This window comes from Salmo salar, chromosome 02, assembly GCF_965601325.2.
Source record: "Salmo salar chromosome 02, fSalSal1, whole genome shotgun sequence".
In the NCBI taxonomy this organism is placed as follows: domain Eukaryota; kingdom Metazoa; phylum Chordata; class Actinopteri; order Salmoniformes; family Salmonidae; genus Salmo; species Salmo salar.
The window spans coordinates 40,546,560-40,565,521 of NC_138292.1; the positions used below are offsets into that span (position 1 = coordinate 40,546,560).

General features: G+C 41.7%; 2 protein-coding genes across 2 annotated transcripts; both read left to right on the forward strand.

The window, feature by feature from the left end:
• The first annotated feature begins 1 nt into the window (after position 1).
• LOC106582922 (fatty acid-binding protein 10-A, liver basic) lies at positions 2–1,360 on the forward strand. The gene is made up of 4 exons (XM_014166553.3): positions 2–178; positions 480–652; positions 953–1,042; positions 1,246–1,360. Exons 1-4 carry the CDS (start codon positions 112–114, stop codon positions 1,294–1,296), a joined length of 381 nt encoding a protein of 126 aa, XP_014022028.1. The 5' UTR covers positions 2–111; the 3' UTR covers positions 1,297–1,360.
• An 11,358-nt stretch (positions 1,361–12,718) lies between these two features.
• Positions 12,719–17,267, forward strand: LOC106582930 (uncharacterized). Its single transcript, XM_014166562.3, has 6 exons — positions 12,719–12,918; positions 14,195–14,299; positions 15,237–15,340; positions 15,622–15,811; positions 15,943–15,993; positions 16,459–17,267. Exons 1-6 carry the CDS (start codon positions 12,854–12,856, stop codon positions 16,685–16,687), a joined length of 744 nt encoding a protein of 247 aa, XP_014022037.1. The 5' UTR covers positions 12,719–12,853; the 3' UTR covers positions 16,688–17,267.
• The last annotated feature ends 1,695 nt before the right edge of the window (positions 17,268–18,962 follow it).

The following is an 18,962-nucleotide window of genomic DNA, read 5'->3' on the forward strand; positions in this document are numbered from 1 at the left end:
GGAACACAGTGCCGTCTCTACATTTGTGTTGAGCTTCGCACAGCTGTCTCGGACTCTTATTGCCCATTTTGGTGAAGGAGGAGAAACCGGACCGGTACAGACACAGACGACATGGCCTTCAGTGGAACATGGCAGGTGTATGCTCAGGAGAACTACGAGGAGTTCCTCAGGGCCATCTGTGAGTTTCCTAAAGATTCATTACATTGCACGTATGGGGTTGTTTAGGGCTGAATCTGAAATGTATTTGCTTGATTCCTCGTGTCCTCTTTCTCAAAACTCATTGGAGGCTAGAAGATTAATGGTACCTCCCCTCTGATCTTCTCATTTCATGAGTTTTGAAAAGGAGAGAGGATGTAAGGAATCAAGGAAATACAAGATATTCAACTATAGATTCCCAACTATGACCCAAAATGAAAAGGTAGGGTACCTCCATGGGTCCAATCCTAAGCTAATGAGTCATCCTCCTGCCCATCCATCAGCACTCCCAGAAGATGTTATCAAGCTGGCCAAAGACATCAAGCCCGTGACTGAGATCCAGCAGAACGGCAATGACTTCGTCATCACCTCCAAAACTCCTGGCAAGTCCATCACCAACTCCTTCACCATCGGCAAAGAGGCCGACATCACCACCATGGATGGCAAGAAGCTCAAGGTAAGCAATCCCAATTTACCCGACTGTGGTGAATCTATACATATGAAAGTATTGATTGATTCACTGACATATTGTTAAATTGACAGGTTTCATCTTTGAATTGAAGTCCAGTAATGCTTGGTAGTTTAAAAGTTCTGCCTCGTGGATGTTCTGTCTTATGAGGGAGGGGGGTCAAGACGATCGTCTTGTATCTGCAGTTAGTGTATGTCTTGTTCAGTCTTCTAAGTTTCTTAGCTCATCTGTCCTCACTCGTTATTGCTACACATTACTGATCACCTCTCTCTTCTCTGGCCCCTACAGTGCACTGTCAAACTGGAGGGAGGGAAGCTGATGTGCAACACAGATAAATTCACACACATCCAGGAGCTCAAAGGAGGAGAGATGGTTGAGGTAATTTGACCTAATGTTGGTAGCACTGAAAAATAACACACTACACAGCTGTCAGTACAGCGTGTCAAATATAAGCATATACAGTTGTGACATATGGGGCACAGGTCAAACAAGCTGGCTATCTCTACCTTATGTGGTTTTATTTGTATAATAGTGACCTGACCACAGTAACTAAACACTTTTCACTACCTCCCCCATTTCAGACGCTGACAGTGGGCTCTACGTCACTCATCAGGAGGAGCAAAAAGATGTGAACCTGGAATGGTAGCAGGCAGGGGGCAGTCCTTGGCTATTTAAATAAACTTGCTTGACGTAAAACGTGTGCTTTATTACGTGTGCTGTGAACATGCAGCTGTGCATCTAATAAACAGTGAACACTGATTGAATAATAGAAACTACCGGTCAAAAGTCTTAGAACACCTGCTCATTCAAGGGGTTTTCTTTATTTTCACTATTTTCTACATTGTAGAATAATAGTGAAGACATCAAATCTATGAAATAACACATATAGAATCATGTAGTAACCAAAAAATGTTAAACAAATACAAATATATTTTAGATTTGAGATTCTTCAAATAGCCACCCTTTGCGATATTACTGCACGGTTGGAACTAGAAGCACAACCATTTCGCTACATTCGCATTAACATCTGCTAACCATGTGTATGTGACCAATACAATTGTATTTTATTTTATTTGCCTTGATTAAAGCTTTGCACACTCTTGGCATTCTCTCAACCAGCTTCAACTGGATTGCTTTTCCAACAGTCTTGAAGGAGTTCCTGCATATGCTGAGCACTTGTTGGCTGCTTTTCCTTCACTCTGCAGTCCACCTCATCCCAAATCATCTCAATTTGGTTGAGGTCTGGGGATTGTGGAGGCCAGGTCATCTGATTCAGCACTTCATCTCTCTCTTTCTTGGTAAAATAGCCCTTACACAACCTGGAGGTGTGTTGGGTCATTATCCTGTTGAAAACCAAATGGTTGTTTCACTAAGCACAAACCAGATGGGATGGTTTATTGCTGCAGAATGCTGTGGTAGCCATGCTGGTTAAGTGTGCCTTTGAACTGTAAATAAATCACAGACAGTGTCACTAGCAAACACCCCAAAACCATAACACCTCTTCCTCCATGCTTTACGGTGGGAAATACCCATGCGGAGATCATCCGTACACACACACCACATCCCACAAAGACACACTGGTTGGAACCAAAAATCTCATTTGGACTCCAGACCAAAGGACAAATTTCGAGCGGTCTAATGTCCATTGCTCGTGTTTCTTGACCCAAGCAAGTCTCTTCTTCTTATTGGTGTCCTTTAGTAGTGGTTTATTTGCAGCAATTCGACCATGAAGGCCTGATTCACACAGTCTCCTCTGAACAGTTGATGCTGAGATGTGTCTGTTACTTGAACTCTGCGAAGAATTTATTTGGGCTGCAATTTCTGAGGCTGGTAACTCTAATTAACTTATCCTCTGCAGCAGAGGTAACTTTAGGTCTTCCTTTCCTGTGGCGGTCCTCATGAGAGCCAGTTTCATCATCACGCTTGAAGGCTTTTGATACTGCACTTAAAGAAACTTCAAGAAAATTTCCCGTATTAACTGACCTTCATGTCTTAAAGTAATGATGGACTGTCGTTTCTCCTTGCTTATTTGAGCTGTTCTTGCCATAATATGGACTTGGTCTTTTGCCAAATTAGGGCTATCTTCTGTATACCCCCCTACCTTGTCACAACACAAATGATTGGCTGAAACGCATTAAGGAAAGAAGTTCCACAAATAAATTTTTAAGAAGGCACACCTTAAATATGCATTCCAGGTGACGACCTCATGAAGCTGGTTGAGTTAATGCCAAGAGTGTACAAAGCTGTCATCAAGGCAAAGGGTGGCTATTTGAAGAATATCAAATATATAATACATTTTGATTTGATTAACACTTTTTTGGTTACTACAAGATTCCATAGGTGTTTTTTCATAGTTTTCATGTCTTCACTAATATTCTACAATGTAGAAAATAGTAAAAAGAAAGAAAAACCCTTGAATGAGTAGTTGTTCTAAAACTTTTGACAGGTAGTGTAGATTTCACATATGATTCAAAATACACAGTCGATAATTTCACAGTGCCCTTTCAAGTCGGGTACATAAACTCATTTCACATTGTGAAACAAACCACTGAATCGCAAATACATAATTTACATTCAAGATGTACAACTAAAAGAAAAACCTGTATCCTGATTCAAATGAATGTATGTACAGGCGCTAACCTACAGATTTCACATGACTGGGAATACAGATATGCATCTGTTGGTCAATGACCTTTATAGAAAAAGGTAGGGGCATGGATCAGAAAACTAGTCAGTATCTGGTGTGACCACCATTTTCCATAAATGTTGTCACACTCCTTTTCAATGGCTGTGCAAAGTTGGTGGATATTGCCGTAAACTGGAACACGCTGACATACATGTCAATCCAGAACATGCTCAAAAAGGTGACATGTCTGGTGAGTATGCAGGGCATGCTCAGCTTCCAGGAATTGTGTACAGATCCTTGAGACATGAGGCCGTGGATTATCATGCTGAAACATGAGGTGATGGCGGCGGATGAATGGCACCACAATGAGCCTCAGGATCTTGTCACGGTATCTCTGTGAATTCAAATTGTCATCAATTAAATGCCATTGTGTTCGTTGTCTGTAACTTATGCCTGCCAATACCATAACCTCAATGCCACCAATTTCACGCTCCTTCAAAATCTGAGAGAAATAAGCTTTTTGTGTGTATGGAACATTTCTGGGATCTTTTATTTCAGCTCATGAAACATGGGACCAACAATTTACATGTTGCATTTATATTTTTGTCCACTGTACGGATAATTTTTTTTAGCTGAAACCTTCCTCAGCGTACATAGTCATTACTAAATACACAGGTGGCCACAGGTGTTCAGACTGATGGGCAATATTGGCCAATAAAACCAAAGCAGGGGATACTGTTTAGCCACTATTTGTGATTATCACCTGAGTTGTGATTATCAGTTGTGATTATCACCTGATGACTTCAGGACAGGCTGATCTTTCCATTGAGCTGCTCCAGTGGGCTTGCTCCGGGAAGTACGCCGGATGGCCCCACTGGGCACAGATGTCAATTCAACGTCTATTCCACATCGGTTCAACGTAATTTCATTGAAACGATGTGGAAACAATGTTGAAGGGGTCTGAATACTTCATGAATGCACTGTACCTAGTATCAGGCATAATTACACGTGGCCATTGACCAATTTTATAAAATGACTACAAAATAGAGTTGGTGATTGAAATAATTAATACTGGTGTGTATTCATTACATCTTTCAATGGAAACCGGTTACCGTTTTAAGAACCAAAAGGACGCAAACAGAGCAAAATGGGGATGGACATCCCTGAATTTGTCCAATACAAACTCTTGTTTTCGTTGCAAAACGTCTTCCGTTTGGAGTAAACGGTTTCTGTTGCAAATCTTTTTGCAACAGACAACATTATTTGCAACAGAATCAACGTAAGGAATAAACCCCAGCTGTCAATAAAGTTTGACTGGCCATCTTCCATTTTGTGCTTCCGATCTTCCCCCTTTTGCACATTAGTTTGACTAATCTACAACGGCTTACCATTTACTGTATGTGATTGTGAAGGAGAATGAATGGGCACAAGCCAAGGTAGAGAGACTGCTAAGGAACCACCTGCTTGAACAACCGAGCTTCCCCCCACTAAGGCTGCGTTTAGACAGGCAGCCCAATTCTGACATTTTTCCCACTAATTCAGGGGTGTCCAACTCATTCCATAGAGAGCCTAGTGTCTGCTGGTTTTAGTTTTTTCCTTTCATTTAAGGCCTAGATAACCAGGTGAGGGAGTTCCTTACTAATAAGTTACCTTAATTCATCAATCAGGTACAGGAGGAGCAAAAAGGCCCTCCGTGGAATGAGTGACATACACTAATTGGTCTTTTGACCAATCACATCAGATCTTTTTCAAAGCTGATCTGATTGGTCAAAAGACCAATTAGTGAAGGAAAAAAAAGATCAGAATTGGGCTGCCTGTCTAAATGTAGCTTAAGGTGTGCTGAAGGACAACAACCACTAACAGGAGAATGCAAGAGGCCGGTAAGTAATGCAATGAAACTGAGTTATTAGCAAAACATTCTCAGCCAGGTTTTCGACTGATAAATTATATGTAGAATAAAGTGTAACCATTCAGTAGTATTCCATTTGCACAACACTGAAACCATGAAGGTTAACTAGTTCATCCGCACTGGAACAGACATGATTTTCATCTTACACAAAGTCCCATATTATACAGTATATTATGGAATGAGCAGAGTTATTTTTTTTTTTTTTTTTTTTTTCCTACCCAAAATCACAAATGCATGAAAAGGATTGTGTTCTCCACTTTAGAAACCATGCATTTTTACAAGTTATTCCAGTAAAACAGACCTGCTAAACAATGTCTAATATAAATGTACAAACATTTAGGGTGCACACCCACTAACAGTATCATAACAATAAAAACCTTGCAAAAAAGGGAATGGAGTATCCACAATCAAATACTTGATAGAACATGTACATAAAAGAAAAGCTGTATTCTGGTTCAAATGAATGTGTGCAGTCATTCAAGTCAAGATGACAGACAATGCTTACACCTGAAATGACTACTTAGATGAGGCTCCTAAAGTCAAACTTTCACTAACAACCAACAAGGGAGTGAAATATCTAACACATTTTCAAAACCCATCAGACCGTTTTAATGGGATAGTTTGAAGACACACACACCAAAACCTCACATGCACTGGCCCAGCACACATAGGCTCGCTAGGCCTACACAAAACACTTATTCAGTATCATGCCATTCACACATTTATTTGTGCATGCCGCCACCTACTGTGCGGTAGTGGATCGTGTTACAGATTGATACGAAAAATGCATAATGAACAGAAATGCACCACCAACCAACCCTACACATACAGTACCTTTCAAAAGTTTCAAGAGTGTCCTCAGGTTTTCGCTCCTTCCTTGCATTTGAACGATGAATTAAGGTCACTAATTAGTAAGAAACTCCCCTCGCCTGGTTGTGTAGGTCTTCATTGAAAGGGAACCAAAAACGATCAGGCCCTCCATGGGTTTGAGACCCCTGACATACAGGTTCATTCTAAAAAGGTGCTTATTCAGGCAACAACCGACCATGTGCAAAGATGGAGTCCGATTGGAAGCCCAATAAACAACCAGTTCATGTGTTCTTCTTCTTCTTATTATTATTATTTGAGTATAAGGGTGGTTGGTGTTCAATATGTTGCATTACCACCCCCAACTGGACTATAATATTAACTTCTTTTTTTTGTTTTTTTGTAGCTATTATACAAACAAATCACCCTTCCAACTAACCCTACACTTATTTTAAAAAACTACCCCATTCCACTACTTTGACCTTATCTATGCCTGCACCATGCCAACGGCCTGGGAGGACGGGACACCACCAGTCAACACACCCTGTAACTCTAATGAAAGTCAAATCTGGTATACCCAAATACTTCTCTGCCCCATTCATGCATTGCCAAAGAAGGGGTTTTCTACTCTCTCCACCTATGCTAATCAAACAACGTGATTGGTCAATTGAACATTTAATCTACATATTGGTCAAGTTTTTGTAATTGATTGACCGTGTTCCTCTGCCCAGACGCATGCCAGATCTTACAAGGCCTGGATAGGTATTTTAAGTATCCGCTAATCACATATGTTATAGCGATCTGTCAGTCGATGACACAGTCGGTGACGTGGTATGCAACCATTGGTTGACGCGTGAAACGTCTGAGCAGTAGAACGCGACCATTGACAACACATCATTTTTGTATTTGGTTCATACAGTTAGATACAGGACTGTATCTGTGCGATTATGGCATCTTTGTCATCATGAGCAGTCCCATTGAGGCTATCTCCATTTCAAAGGCTTCAATTTTCTTCTTTTTTTGAACTGAACCAAATCTTGTGATTTATTTATTGCAGCCAAAAGATGGCGACGATATAGTTTAAAGCTATTTACTAACCATGTGCAACCCAATTTGAAGAAGACAATGCTCTGATCATTGGCTGATCGCTCCCAACCCATAAAGATCCCCACCCAGATGACTACTTTAACATAGCTGAAGCCCTCAAAGGCAATGTCCATGCTAAAACGTGTTATATACATCTAGAGTAACGTTTCTAGCTCTTAATTGATTAGATTAGCACAAAGCGGCTATTTTGAAAAGTGTATATAAATGTTCTTTATCAGCCTTCTGTAATTTGTCTACCCTAAGTGATGTGTTCATAGCTGTGGGAAGGAGGGGTGGTGAGGGTGCTGTAGCACCCCCTGATGAATCAAACTTATTATTATTATAATAATAATAATAATAATAATATGTACCAGTCAAAAGGTTGGACACCTACTCATTCAAGGGTTTTTCTTTATTTTTACTATTTTCTACATTGTAGAAGAATAGTGAAGACATTAAAGCTATGAAAAAACACATGTGGAATGGGGTAGTAAGCAAAAATATATTTGAGATTCTTCAAAGTAGCCACCCTTTGCCTTTGACAGCTTTGCACATACTTGGCATTCTCTCAACCAGCTTCATGAGGTAGTCACCTGGAATGCTTTTCCAACAGTCTTTAAGGAGTTCCCACATATGCTGAGCACTTGTTGGCTGCTTGTCCTTCACTCTGTTGTCCAACTCATCCCAAACCATCTCAAATGGGTTGAGGTCGGATGATTGTGGAGGCCAGGTCATCTGATGCAGCACTCCATCACCCTCCTTGGTCAAATAGCCCTTACACAACCTGGAGGTGTGTTTTGGGTCATGTCCTGTTGAAAAACGAATGATAGTCCCACTAAGATGGGATAGCGTATCGCTGCAGAATGATTTGGTAGCCATGCTGATTTAGTGTGCCTTGAATTCTAAATAAATCACTGACAGTGTCATCAGCAAAGCACCCCAACACCACCACCTCCATGCTTCACGGTGGGAACCACACATGCAGAGATCAACCGTTCACCTACTCTGCGTCTCACAAAGACACGGCGGTTGGAAGCAAAAATCTCAAATTTGGACTATAGGACAGATTTCCACCAGTCTAATGTCCATTGCTCGTGTTTCTTGGCCCAAGAAAGTCTCTTCTTCTTATTGGTGTCCTTTAATAGTGGTTTCTTTGCAGCAATTAGACCATAAAGGCCTGATTTACACAGTCTCTGAACAGTTATACAATGGTGCCGGAGGAGATGGCTGCTGTTTTACGGTCCTCTAACTAATTGTACTATTGTGTGTTTAGACAAACTACGATCACGTATGTCCTACCAACAGGACATTAAACTGTAATATTTTATGCTTCACCGAGTCGTGGCTGAACAACATTATGAATAAGATGCAGCAGGTGGGTTTACATACACTTAGGTTGGAGTCATTAAAACTCATTTTTCAACCACTCCACAAATGTCTTGTTAACAAACTATAGTTTTGGCAAGTCGGTTAGGACATCTACTTTGTGCATGACACAAGTCATTTTTCTAACAATTGTTTACAGACAGATTTTTTTTATTTTTTTTTACTTTTATTTAACTAGGCAAGGCAGTTAAAAACAAATTCTTATTTTCAATTACAGCCTAGGAACAGTGGGTTACCTGCCTTGTTCAGGGGCAGAATGACAGATTTGTACCTTGTCAGCTCAGGGATTTGAACTTGGAACCTTTCCGTTACTAGGCCAACTCTCTCACCACTAGGCTACCCTGCCGCCCCGAATCACTTACAATTCACTGTATCAGAAGTTTACATACACTAAGTTGACTGTGCCTTCAAATAGCTTGGAAAATTCCAGAAAATAATGTCAAGGCTTTAGAAGCTTCTGATAGGCTAATTGACATAATTTGAATCAATTGGAGGTGTACCTGTGGATGCATTTCAAGGCCTACCTTCAAACTCAGTGCCTCTTTGCTTGACATCATGGGAAAATCAAAAGAAATCAGCCAAGACCTCAGAAAAGAATTGTAGACCTCCACAAGTCAGGTTCATCCTTGGGAGCAATTTCCAAATGCCTGAAGGTACCACGTTCATCTGTACAAACAATAGTACGCAAATATAAACACCATGGGACCATGCAGCCGTCATACCGCTCAGGAAGGAGACGCGTTCTGTCTCCTAGAGATTAATGTACTTTGGTGCGAGAAGTGCAAATCAATCCCAGAACAACAGGACCTTGTGAAGATGCAGGAGGAAACAGGTACAAAAGCATCTATATCTACAGTAAAACGAGTCCTATATCGACATAACCTGAAAGGCCGCTCAGCAAGGAAGAAGCCACTGCTCCAAAACCGGCATAAAAAAGCCAGACTACGGTTTGCAACTACACATGAGGACAAAGATTGTACTTTTTGGAGAAATGTCCTCTAGTCTGATGAAACAAAAATAGAACTGTTTGGCCATAATGACCATTGTTATGTTTGGAGGAAAAAGGGGGAAGCTTGCAAGCTGAAGAACACCATCCCAACCGTGAAGCACAGGGTGGCAGCATCATGTTGTGGGGGTGCTTTGCTGCAGGAGGAACTGGTGCACTTCACAAAATGGATGACATCATGAGGCAGGAAAATTATGTGGATATATTGAAGCAACAACTCAAGACATCAGTCAGGAAGTTAAAGCTTGGTTGCAAATGGGTCTTCCAAATGGACAATGGCACCCAGCATACTTTCAAAGTTGTGGCAAAATGGCTTAAGGACAACAAAGTCAAGGTATTGGAGTGGCCATCACAAAGCCCTAACCTCAATCCCATAGCAAATTTGTGGGCAGAACTGAAAAAGTGTGTGCGAGCAAGGAGGCCTACAAACCTGACTCAGTTACACCAGCTCTGTCAAGAGGAATTGGCCAAAATTCACCCAACTTATTGTGGGAAGCTTGTGGAAGGCTACCCAAATGTTTGACCCAAGTTAAACTATTTAAAGGCAATGCTACCAAATACTAATTGAGTGTATGTAAACTTCTGACCCACGGGGAATGTGATGAAAGAAATAAAAGCTGAAATAAATAATTCTCTCTACTATTATTCTAACATTTCACATTCTTAAAATAAAGTGGTGATCCTAACTGACATAAGACAGGGAATTTTTACTAGGATTAAATGTGAGGAATTGTGAAAAACTGAGTTTAAATGTATTTGGCTAAGGTGTATGTAAACTTCCAACTTCAACTGTAGGTCCTGGATAGCAGGAAGCTTGGCCCCAGTGATGTACTGGGCCGTACGCACTACCCTCTGTAGTGCCTTGCGGTTGGAGGCCAAGCAGTTTCCATACCAGGCAGGGATGCAAGCAGTCAGGATGCTCTGAAATGTGCAGCTGTAAACCTTTTTGAGGATCTGAGGACCCATGCCAAATCTTTTCAGTCTCCTGAGGGGGAATAGGCTTTGTCATGCCCTCTTCACGACTGTCTTGGTGGGCTTGGACCATGTTAGTTTCTTGGTGACGTGGACACCAAGGAACTTGAAGCTCTCAGCCTGCTTCAATACAGCCCCGTCGATGAGAATGGGGGCGTGCTCGGTCCTCCTCTTTCTGTCTGCCTTCCGAAACTGTGGACAACGAATCCCATTATTACGGAGGAGACATAAGTATCTCCTTATTATATTCATATCTCTGCTGTAACCCTTATTCATGACTCCAATTCCATTGCATTACAATGAGCCATTGGACCTTCCCTTTAACCGTGTGAGGCAAATGACCCGACGCTTCCTAAATGCTCTGTCTAAAAGCAAATACGTCTCGCATGTGATACAGTTTTAGAAGCACTTGGAACATAACTTTCATACAATGCATTCAGAAGTATTCAGACCCCTTGACTTTTGTTACGTTACAGCCTTTGTGTTTAGCAAATGGTAGGCTTACCCCATACAGTGGGGGAAAAAAGTATTTGATCCCCTGCTGATTTTGTACGTTTGCCCACTGACAAAGAAAGGATCCGTCTATAATTTTAATGGTAGGTTTATTTGAACAGTGAGAGACAGAATAACAACAAAAATATCCAGAAAAACGCATGTCAAAAATGTTATAAATTGATTTGCATTTTAATGAGGGAAATAAGTATTCTTATTTTCTTCCCCCCACTGTACAGTACCTATTTTTCAACATTCGGAAAAGATGCCTTTTCAATGTCCTGGGGAAGAAAAAAAATTACAAATGTTTTGGTCTCACCTTGGGCGGCAGAATGGCAAGGACCGGCCCTGCAAGTAACCAGTTATGTTCAACACATTGCAATACATTTACATTTTAGTCATTTAGCAGACGCTCTTATCCAGAGCGACTTACAGTAGTGAATACATACATTTCATGCATTTTTTTTTGGTACTGGCCCCCCGTGGGAATCAAACCCACAACCCTGGCGTTGCACACACCATGCTGGCGTTGCAAACACCATGCTCTACCAACTGAGCCACATCAATACATCAATATATCAAGCAGACTGGTAAAACACTGGTGTTGCAGTAATGAACATTTACCAACAGATGGCATCAACGTGCCATTGTACACCCATAACAAGGGCTGGTCCATTTTTAGGCCAAATGTAGGTCTTCAGCCTGTCGACATTGCATTATTTGGCTAAAAATAGGTAGCGTCATACGAGTCATCCTGATCTTGCAAGCTTACATTCTGTTTCACTACACGGATATCAGCATAGCGAAACAGAATGGTTTGTAAATAAAATGGGCTGGTGGCTTCGAGGAAAAAATTCTAAGGTCGATTTCCAATCCCAGTCTGCCCCTGCTGCATACCTCTCCAGATTACTTGAGACCAGGGGCCATCACTAGTTACCACAGCCACAAAGACAAAAACCCACCTATTTCTACATTTTCTCTTAAAATCTGATTTTTAAACCTAACCCTAAAACATTTTTGTTTTCATAAATGTTTACGATATAGCCAATTTCAGCCACTTTGGGCTGTGTTATCGTTATAGTGGAAACCTGTCACATTTGTGCCAAAAAGATCCATATAGTTTTTCCAGTAATTGTCTTCAAAGCTGATTCGTTCCATCACTCACAGCCCAAGATAAGAACACTTAATATTCATCCGATGTCTGCCATGCTTCTGGATGACGTTGTTGATGCTCACGCTTGTTCCAGTGTGCACTAAGGTGTCTGATCCCCCGCAATCCTCGGCCACAGAGTCCAGTGTGCGCTCATAGCGAAATGCTCCGAATTTATGAATTGACAATCTGACAATACTCTGAATTACAAATGCCCAGAGCTCACTCTGAGCGCCTCTGGCACTCCAGGTTGAATTTAGGAACACACCCTATGTGAGGTTTTGTGTTCTTTTTTTTCTTTTTTTATTGAACCTTTTTAACTAGGCAAGTCAGTTAAGAACAAATTCTTATTTACAATGATGGCCAAACCCGGACGACGCTGGGCCAAATTGTGCGCCGCCCTATGGGACTCCCAATCACGGCGGGATGTGATGCAGCCTGGATTCGAACCAGGGAGTGCAGTGACGCCTCTTGCACTGAGATGCAGTGCCCACTCGCCATAATCTTGCCTAATTAGCGGGCCGGCCGTGGTTACCCATCATTTAACATCTAAACACTCCTTGCCCAAAATGCCAGATGAACAGGCCACCCCTGGTGGGCAGGGCTAAAATAATGGTATTTGAGTCTGCGCGCTGGCCTCTGTTTGCCGATAGATGAGACCACCTCGCTGCTTTTTGCTACAGCTAGAACAAGTCCTATAGTTTACTGATATTAAATTATATTGGAAATTTCAACCGGAATAACAATATTTTACAATGGCTAGGTACATGAGACCCCCTAACCCATCACTCTTCATTAGAAACATCTCCGACGAATCCAGGTAGCTATGATCGAATAATTCGGCCGTGCGAGGTACAGCTACGTTAGCTAGCGAGCAACGTTAGCTAGGTTGCTAAACTGTTGTTTACTGATTTTAACTAGCTAGCATTTACAGTGAAAACTTGTAGCTAAGTGTTGTCAGTTGCTAGTTGCCTCTAAGTTTGTATATGGTGAGAAATGTTAACTAGTTTAGCTATCCAACTAACGTTATCTGAAAAAGTTAGCTGATCTACTTATAGCTTTGATACAAAGCTTAGCAAGCTAACGTTAGCATGTCTGCTAGGCTGCACATGAGTTTGCACCAAATATAGTGGTTTGCACAAAAACAGGAGAATTGTTTGAACCAACTGTGAATAGCCTAATTTTAGCTGGCCAGCCATCTACCTGCCAGGATGCCAGCAGTGGTGGAAAAATGACCCAGTTGTCATAGTAAAAGTAAATATACCTTAAAACGACTCAAGTCACCCAGTAAAATCCTACTTGAGTAAAAATATATATTTTTTTAATGGTTTTAAAAGTATCACAAGTAAATTAATTCCATAAATAGTAAGCATTTAAAAGTAAAAGTATAAATCATTTAAAATTATTTTATATTAAGATTTTTATTTTTACGGATAGCAAGGGGCACACTCAAACTTACAAAGCATTTGTGTTTATTGAGTCTGTCAGATCAGATGCAGTAGTGATGACCAGGGATTTTCTCTTTAGGTCTGCGAATTAGACCATTTTCCTGTCCTGCTAAGCATTCAAAATGTAACGAGTACTTTTGGGTGTCAGGGAAAATGTATGGCATAAAAAATACATTTTCAAGAATGTAGTGAAGTAAAAATGTAAATATCAAAGTACAGATGCCCCAAAAAACTACTTAAGTAAAAATAAAGTACTACTTAAGTAATTTACATCACTGGTTGACTGTCTGTTTTCTGCTCTTTTGCCAACTCCATATCATGGAACTGGCTGAACCAGTACCTGGGCTTAACTTGCATGCATGCCAAACATGACAATGAGTGACAGGAGTTGGCATGATGGCACAAACAGACTGTCACTCAGGCTACCATCTACCTGGCTTGTAGTGCATGAAATACCTCTTGTCCAATGTCACATTTTATACCCCCAGTTCTATGGTAAGTATGAAGCCAATTTAGTTGAATCTGAAGGTTCACTTATTGGCCAGTTGCAGGTTTGAACTTTGAATCACACTGGTTTAATATTTGCCTAAAAGGGTTGTACTTTACTGGCCATTACATTAAATGTCCTGTCATTTCATAACACTTTAGGCCAGAGGAACTACGCCGTGAATTTGGTCGTTATGGGCCTATTGTAGATGTCTACATTCCACTTGACTTTTCTACACGGCGACCAAGAGGATTTGCTTACATTCAATATCCTTTATACTGATGTAATGTATTAATGAACATGTCTTTCATTCGGTGCATTATTATTATTCACACGTGGGGTCATATTGACAATGTCACACGTCTTGAGTTTGCCTACTTTTTTGAAGTAATTATTGTATATTTGTCATAATAGGCTATACTGGTTTATGGGAGGGGAACATTAACATTCAAACATAGTAAAATGTGTACAGACATTAATCAACATCTCCTCTCCTAACTAAAATTGCTTCTATTACCCTAGAAATGTTAAAGAAGTCCAGTTCTGGAGAAACCCCAACAAAGAATGTAAAGACTGGTGTAGAGTAGTTTCAAGCCAAAGGGACCATAATGATTTCAGGCTACACGAAATAGTGGGAAAAGAACACCGAGCAAAGTTGAAGCATGAAGATACAAGGAGGAGAAAAGAGGGCACGAAGGCTTCCATTTGTCTACCAAAGAGAGGAACATAAAAGGATGTATTGGGCAAAGGCAAGCCGGAAATCAAGTTGTTCTGCCAAGCAGTTAGCGCGTTATGGTCAAGCTGGCGCTCAAAGGTCAAGCATGTTAAAGGTAACAAGCTTAATGTTTCGTATCCTACCAAATAGAACCCTTGCTCTTCACCTCCAAATATTTTGCTCTGTGTTCTCTCTGTACAAAAGGGCAAGAAAATCATATCTGTATGATAACTTTAATTGTATACAAGTTTACTGAAATAAGATTAATGTTGCATTTGTATAGCCTTTGTTCTCATTACCTCCCTGAAATTTGAACAGAAGTTTCAGCTTCATGTTTTTAATCTTTTAGGTTACTATTATCCCATGTTGGCACACAATTGACTTAACAATTGAAGCTTCCAGCCTCTTTACTTAATTAAAATGCATGTCTCCCCATTCCCACACCCCCTCCACAAGTAAAAGTAAAAAGCCTTAACAGTCTGTAGCACATTCGAGGACGTGCGAGATGCAGAGGATGCCCTCCACAACCTGGACCACAAGTGGGTGTGTGGTCGACAGATCGAGATCCAGTTTGCACAGGGTGACCGAAAAAGTAAGAATGGGGTTTTATTTAGGTGCCCTGTATGAGTGGACTATTTACTACCTACCAATCAATTCAACGTGAAGAATTTAAGTTTCACTGTCGGAACCGTTTACCCAAGAATCTAAGTAGGAAAGTCTAACTAGGCCTACATTACTTTTAGCGGTAATATCTTGACTCGAGTCTCTGACTAGTGAAATCATTGCCAACCTGCATGCAAAATTATTTTTAAAACCCTTCTTGCTCAACTCCTTGTGTCCAGTATTTAATTTCAATGACTATTGTCCCTCCAGCCCCCAACCAGATGAAGACTAAGGAGAGCTCTCCTCGCAGAGGGTCCCGCAGCAGCTCCTTCTCCCGCTACGACGACTACGAACGCGGCGATGGCCGACGCAGGCGCTCTCGCAGTCGCAGCTACGAAAGGCGCCGGTCGCGCAGCCCTTCCTGCGACCGCCGTCCTCGGAGGTCAGAGAGCCCTAGAGAGTGAGTTCCTCTGCGACACTGAACCTAAACCACAGTTTCACTTGTCAAGTAATCCTCCCAAGGGGCTTTCATTGCACACCGAAATACCTTTGTATACAGACTGGTTCTTACTTTCACTTTCCTCTCTACAGCTCTCGATCATATGGCAGGCACAGGCGAAGCAGAAGCCATGAAAATGACAGGTAGACCTATATATACGACTCCGTATTCTGACTTACCTAACACGGCACAGTGCAATAAGATTGCATTTATACTGCATAGGCCTATGTGTTTTCAAAACACCATTTGTCAAAACTGTTCGCTGCTCTGGCACCCCAATGGTGGAACAAGCTCCCTCACGACGCCAGGACAGCGGAGTCAATCACCACCTTCCGGAGACACCTGAAACCCCACCTCTTTAAGGAATACCTAGGATAGGATAAAGTAATCCTTCTAACCCCCCCCCCCCCCCCCCCCTTAAAAGATTTAGATGCACTATTGTAAAGTGGTTGTTCCACTGGATATCATAAGGTGAATCCACCAATTTGTAAGTCGCTCTGGATAAGAGCGTCTGCTAAATGACTTAAATGTAAATGTAAAGTCGGTGTATTCATTAGTGTGTTGACTATTTGTCCTGTTCATATCCCATCTTCCTTTTTTTCTACCAGGTACAGGGGCCCTCCACGTGAACACCACAGGATGCACCACGCACCCCCGTCTCGTAACCGCTCCGCCTCCCGCTCCCCCTCTCATCCCAGATCCAGGCCCAAAGACACAAAGTCCCAGTCCAAATCCCCCAGCCCCGTCAAGGACTTCCACACCTCTTCTGGCTCCCAGAAACAGGCCTGTCGACGCTCCTACTCGAGATCCGTGTCCCGATCTCGCTCCAGATCCTAGGACCCCACCACCCTCAAACCCTGTTATTCTGTAGCTAAAGATGTTTTTGTTCAACACTACAACATATGAATATGATATCTAGTGAGTGGTTATTACACACCCCACCTCAGTTCATTAGTTGAGTTATCATGATATCTCTGGGCTGATACCATTCAACAGAGCTGGTTGTCCCTACAGATGGATAGTCATTTTTCGATAGTTCTGTTTCATTCACCTCTGAAGAAAATTGGCTGTTTTTTAATTTACCTTCATATCGGTTTAATTCTATTATTTGAGAACCCAATGGAATTAAGTTCAGCGCATAAGAATTGGTCAACTATGAAATATCAAGGTACTGCTTGTTTTGAGCTAACGGGTATTAACCTCTGGCTACAGAAGTTGAGAGTGCAAAAACCCATTTATAAGAAAATAAGTTATAAATTTGGAGTTTGCAGTGATATCTAGCCATCAAGTTTACTGCTATTATTTTTGTACATTTCATGTAACTAAAGTCTGCATTTTTTTTTTTTTATCCATTTTTATTTTGTTCAATTCTGGCAGCAGTGTTTTCTCTTTGTGGATTAAACATGTTATGTTTTAACTTTTCTTAATCATTTGGGTTGTACAAAGATATCGCTCCCTTGAAAGTACGGGTGAGACACCGGACAGTTTGTTAGGTACACTTATCTATTACCGGGTCGGCCACCCCCCCCCCCCCCCCCTCGCCAAAACAGCCATTATTCTTCGGGCCATTCTACATGGTGTCAAGTGTTACACAGGGATGATGGACCATGCTAGTGCAATGGCATCACGCAGATTGGACGGCGGGCGGTACGTTCCAAAGATGCTCTGAGTAAACTGAACTCGCTGTCATTTTTCCAGGTGATGTTTTTCTACTCCTCAGTTGTCCAGTATTGGTGATTGTGTGCCCACTGGAGCCGCTTATAGGAGTGGAACCCGATGTGGTTGTCTGCTGCAATAGCCCATCTGTGACAAGCATCAACGAGTTGTGCGCTCTGAGATGCCGTTCTGCGTCGCTTAGGTCACTCGTTTTTTTCCTAACGTTCAATTGAACAATAATGTCTCGATGCCTGTTTGCATGCTTTATACAGCAAGCCATAGTTATGTGACTCACGGTCTGTAGGGGCAATCCAAAAAAATTGCGCGTGGCCTGGTGTACCTAATAAACTGGCCAATGGGTATTGTTGAACAGAATTAAACGTGTCTACATCTTGACTTTTTACCTTAACTTTTAATGTACCCTATTGGTAATATTTGTTGTGTGTGTAATAAGACAAAGTGTGTAGACACCTGCTCGTCGATCATCTCGTTTGAAAATTATGGTCATTAATATGGAGTTGGTCCCCCTCCCATTGCTGCTATAACAGCCGCCACTCTTATGGGAAGACTTTTCACTAGATTTTGGAAGATTGCTGCGGGGACTTGCTTCCATTCAGCCACGGGCATTCGTGATGTTGGTTGATTAGGCCAGGCTCGCAGTCAGCGTTGCAATTCATCCCAAGGTTTAATGGTGTTGAGGTCAGGGCTCTGTGCAGTCAAGTTCTTCAACACCCACCTCGACAAAACATTTCTGTATGGATCTTGCTTTGTGCAAGGGAGCATTGTCATGCTGGAATAGGAAAGCGCCTTCCCCAAACTGTTGCCGTAAAGTTGGAAGCACAGACTCGTCTAGAATGTCTATGTATGCTGTAGCGGTAAGATTTTTCTTCACTGGATTTAAGGGGACCTAGCCAGAACCATTATTCCTCCACCAAACCTTACAGTTGGCAGTTAGCATCTCCTGGCATCTGACAAATCTAGATTTGTCCATTGGACTGCCAAATGGTGAAACGTGATTCATCACTCCAGAGAACATTACACCATTTCAGCAGACACTTGGCATTGCACATGGTGATCTTAGGCTTGTGTGTGGCTGCTCGGCCATGGAAACCCATTTCATGAAGCTCCCAACGAACAGTTCTTGTGCTGATGTTGGTTCCAGAGATTTTGGAACAGAGGACAGATGTGCTTCAGCACCTCTAGACGTTTCCACTTCACAATAACATCACTTACAGGTGACCGGGTCAGCTCTAGCAGGGCAGAAATTTGATGAACAGACCTGTTGGAAAGGTGGAATCCTATGACGGTGCATCGTTGAAAGTCACAGAGCGCTTCAGTAAGGCCATTCTACTGCAAGTGTTTGTCTATGGAGATTGCATGTATGTGTGCTCAATTTTATACACCTGTCAGCAACGGGTGTGGCTGAAATAAACAAATCCACTAATTTGAAGGGGTA

Bases quoted from the DNA above. Each gene is read 5' to 3' on its own strand.
- LOC106582922 (XM_014166553.3), top strand. From the start codon at position 112: ATGGCCTTCAGTGGAACATGGCAGGTGTATGCTCAGGAGAACTACGAG. The intron at 653-952 runs GTAAGCAATCCC...TGGCCCCTACAG, and splicing joins TGGATGGCAAGAAGCTCAAG to TGCACTGTCAAACTGGAGGG. The intron at 1,043-1,245 runs GTAATTTGACCT...CCCCCATTTCAG, and splicing joins AAGGAGGAGAGATGGTTGAG to ACGCTGACAGTGGGCTCTAC.
- LOC106582930 (XM_014166562.3), top strand. From the start codon at position 12,854: ATGGCTAGGTACATGAGACCCCCTAACCCATCACTCTTCATTAGAAAC. The intron at 14,300-15,236 runs ATATCCTTTATA...AGTCTGTAGCAC, and splicing joins AGAGGATTTGCTTACATTCA to ATTCGAGGACGTGCGAGATG. The intron at 15,812-15,942 runs GTGAGTTCCTCT...TCCTCTCTACAG, and splicing joins AGGTCAGAGAGCCCTAGAGA to CTCTCGATCATATGGCAGGC.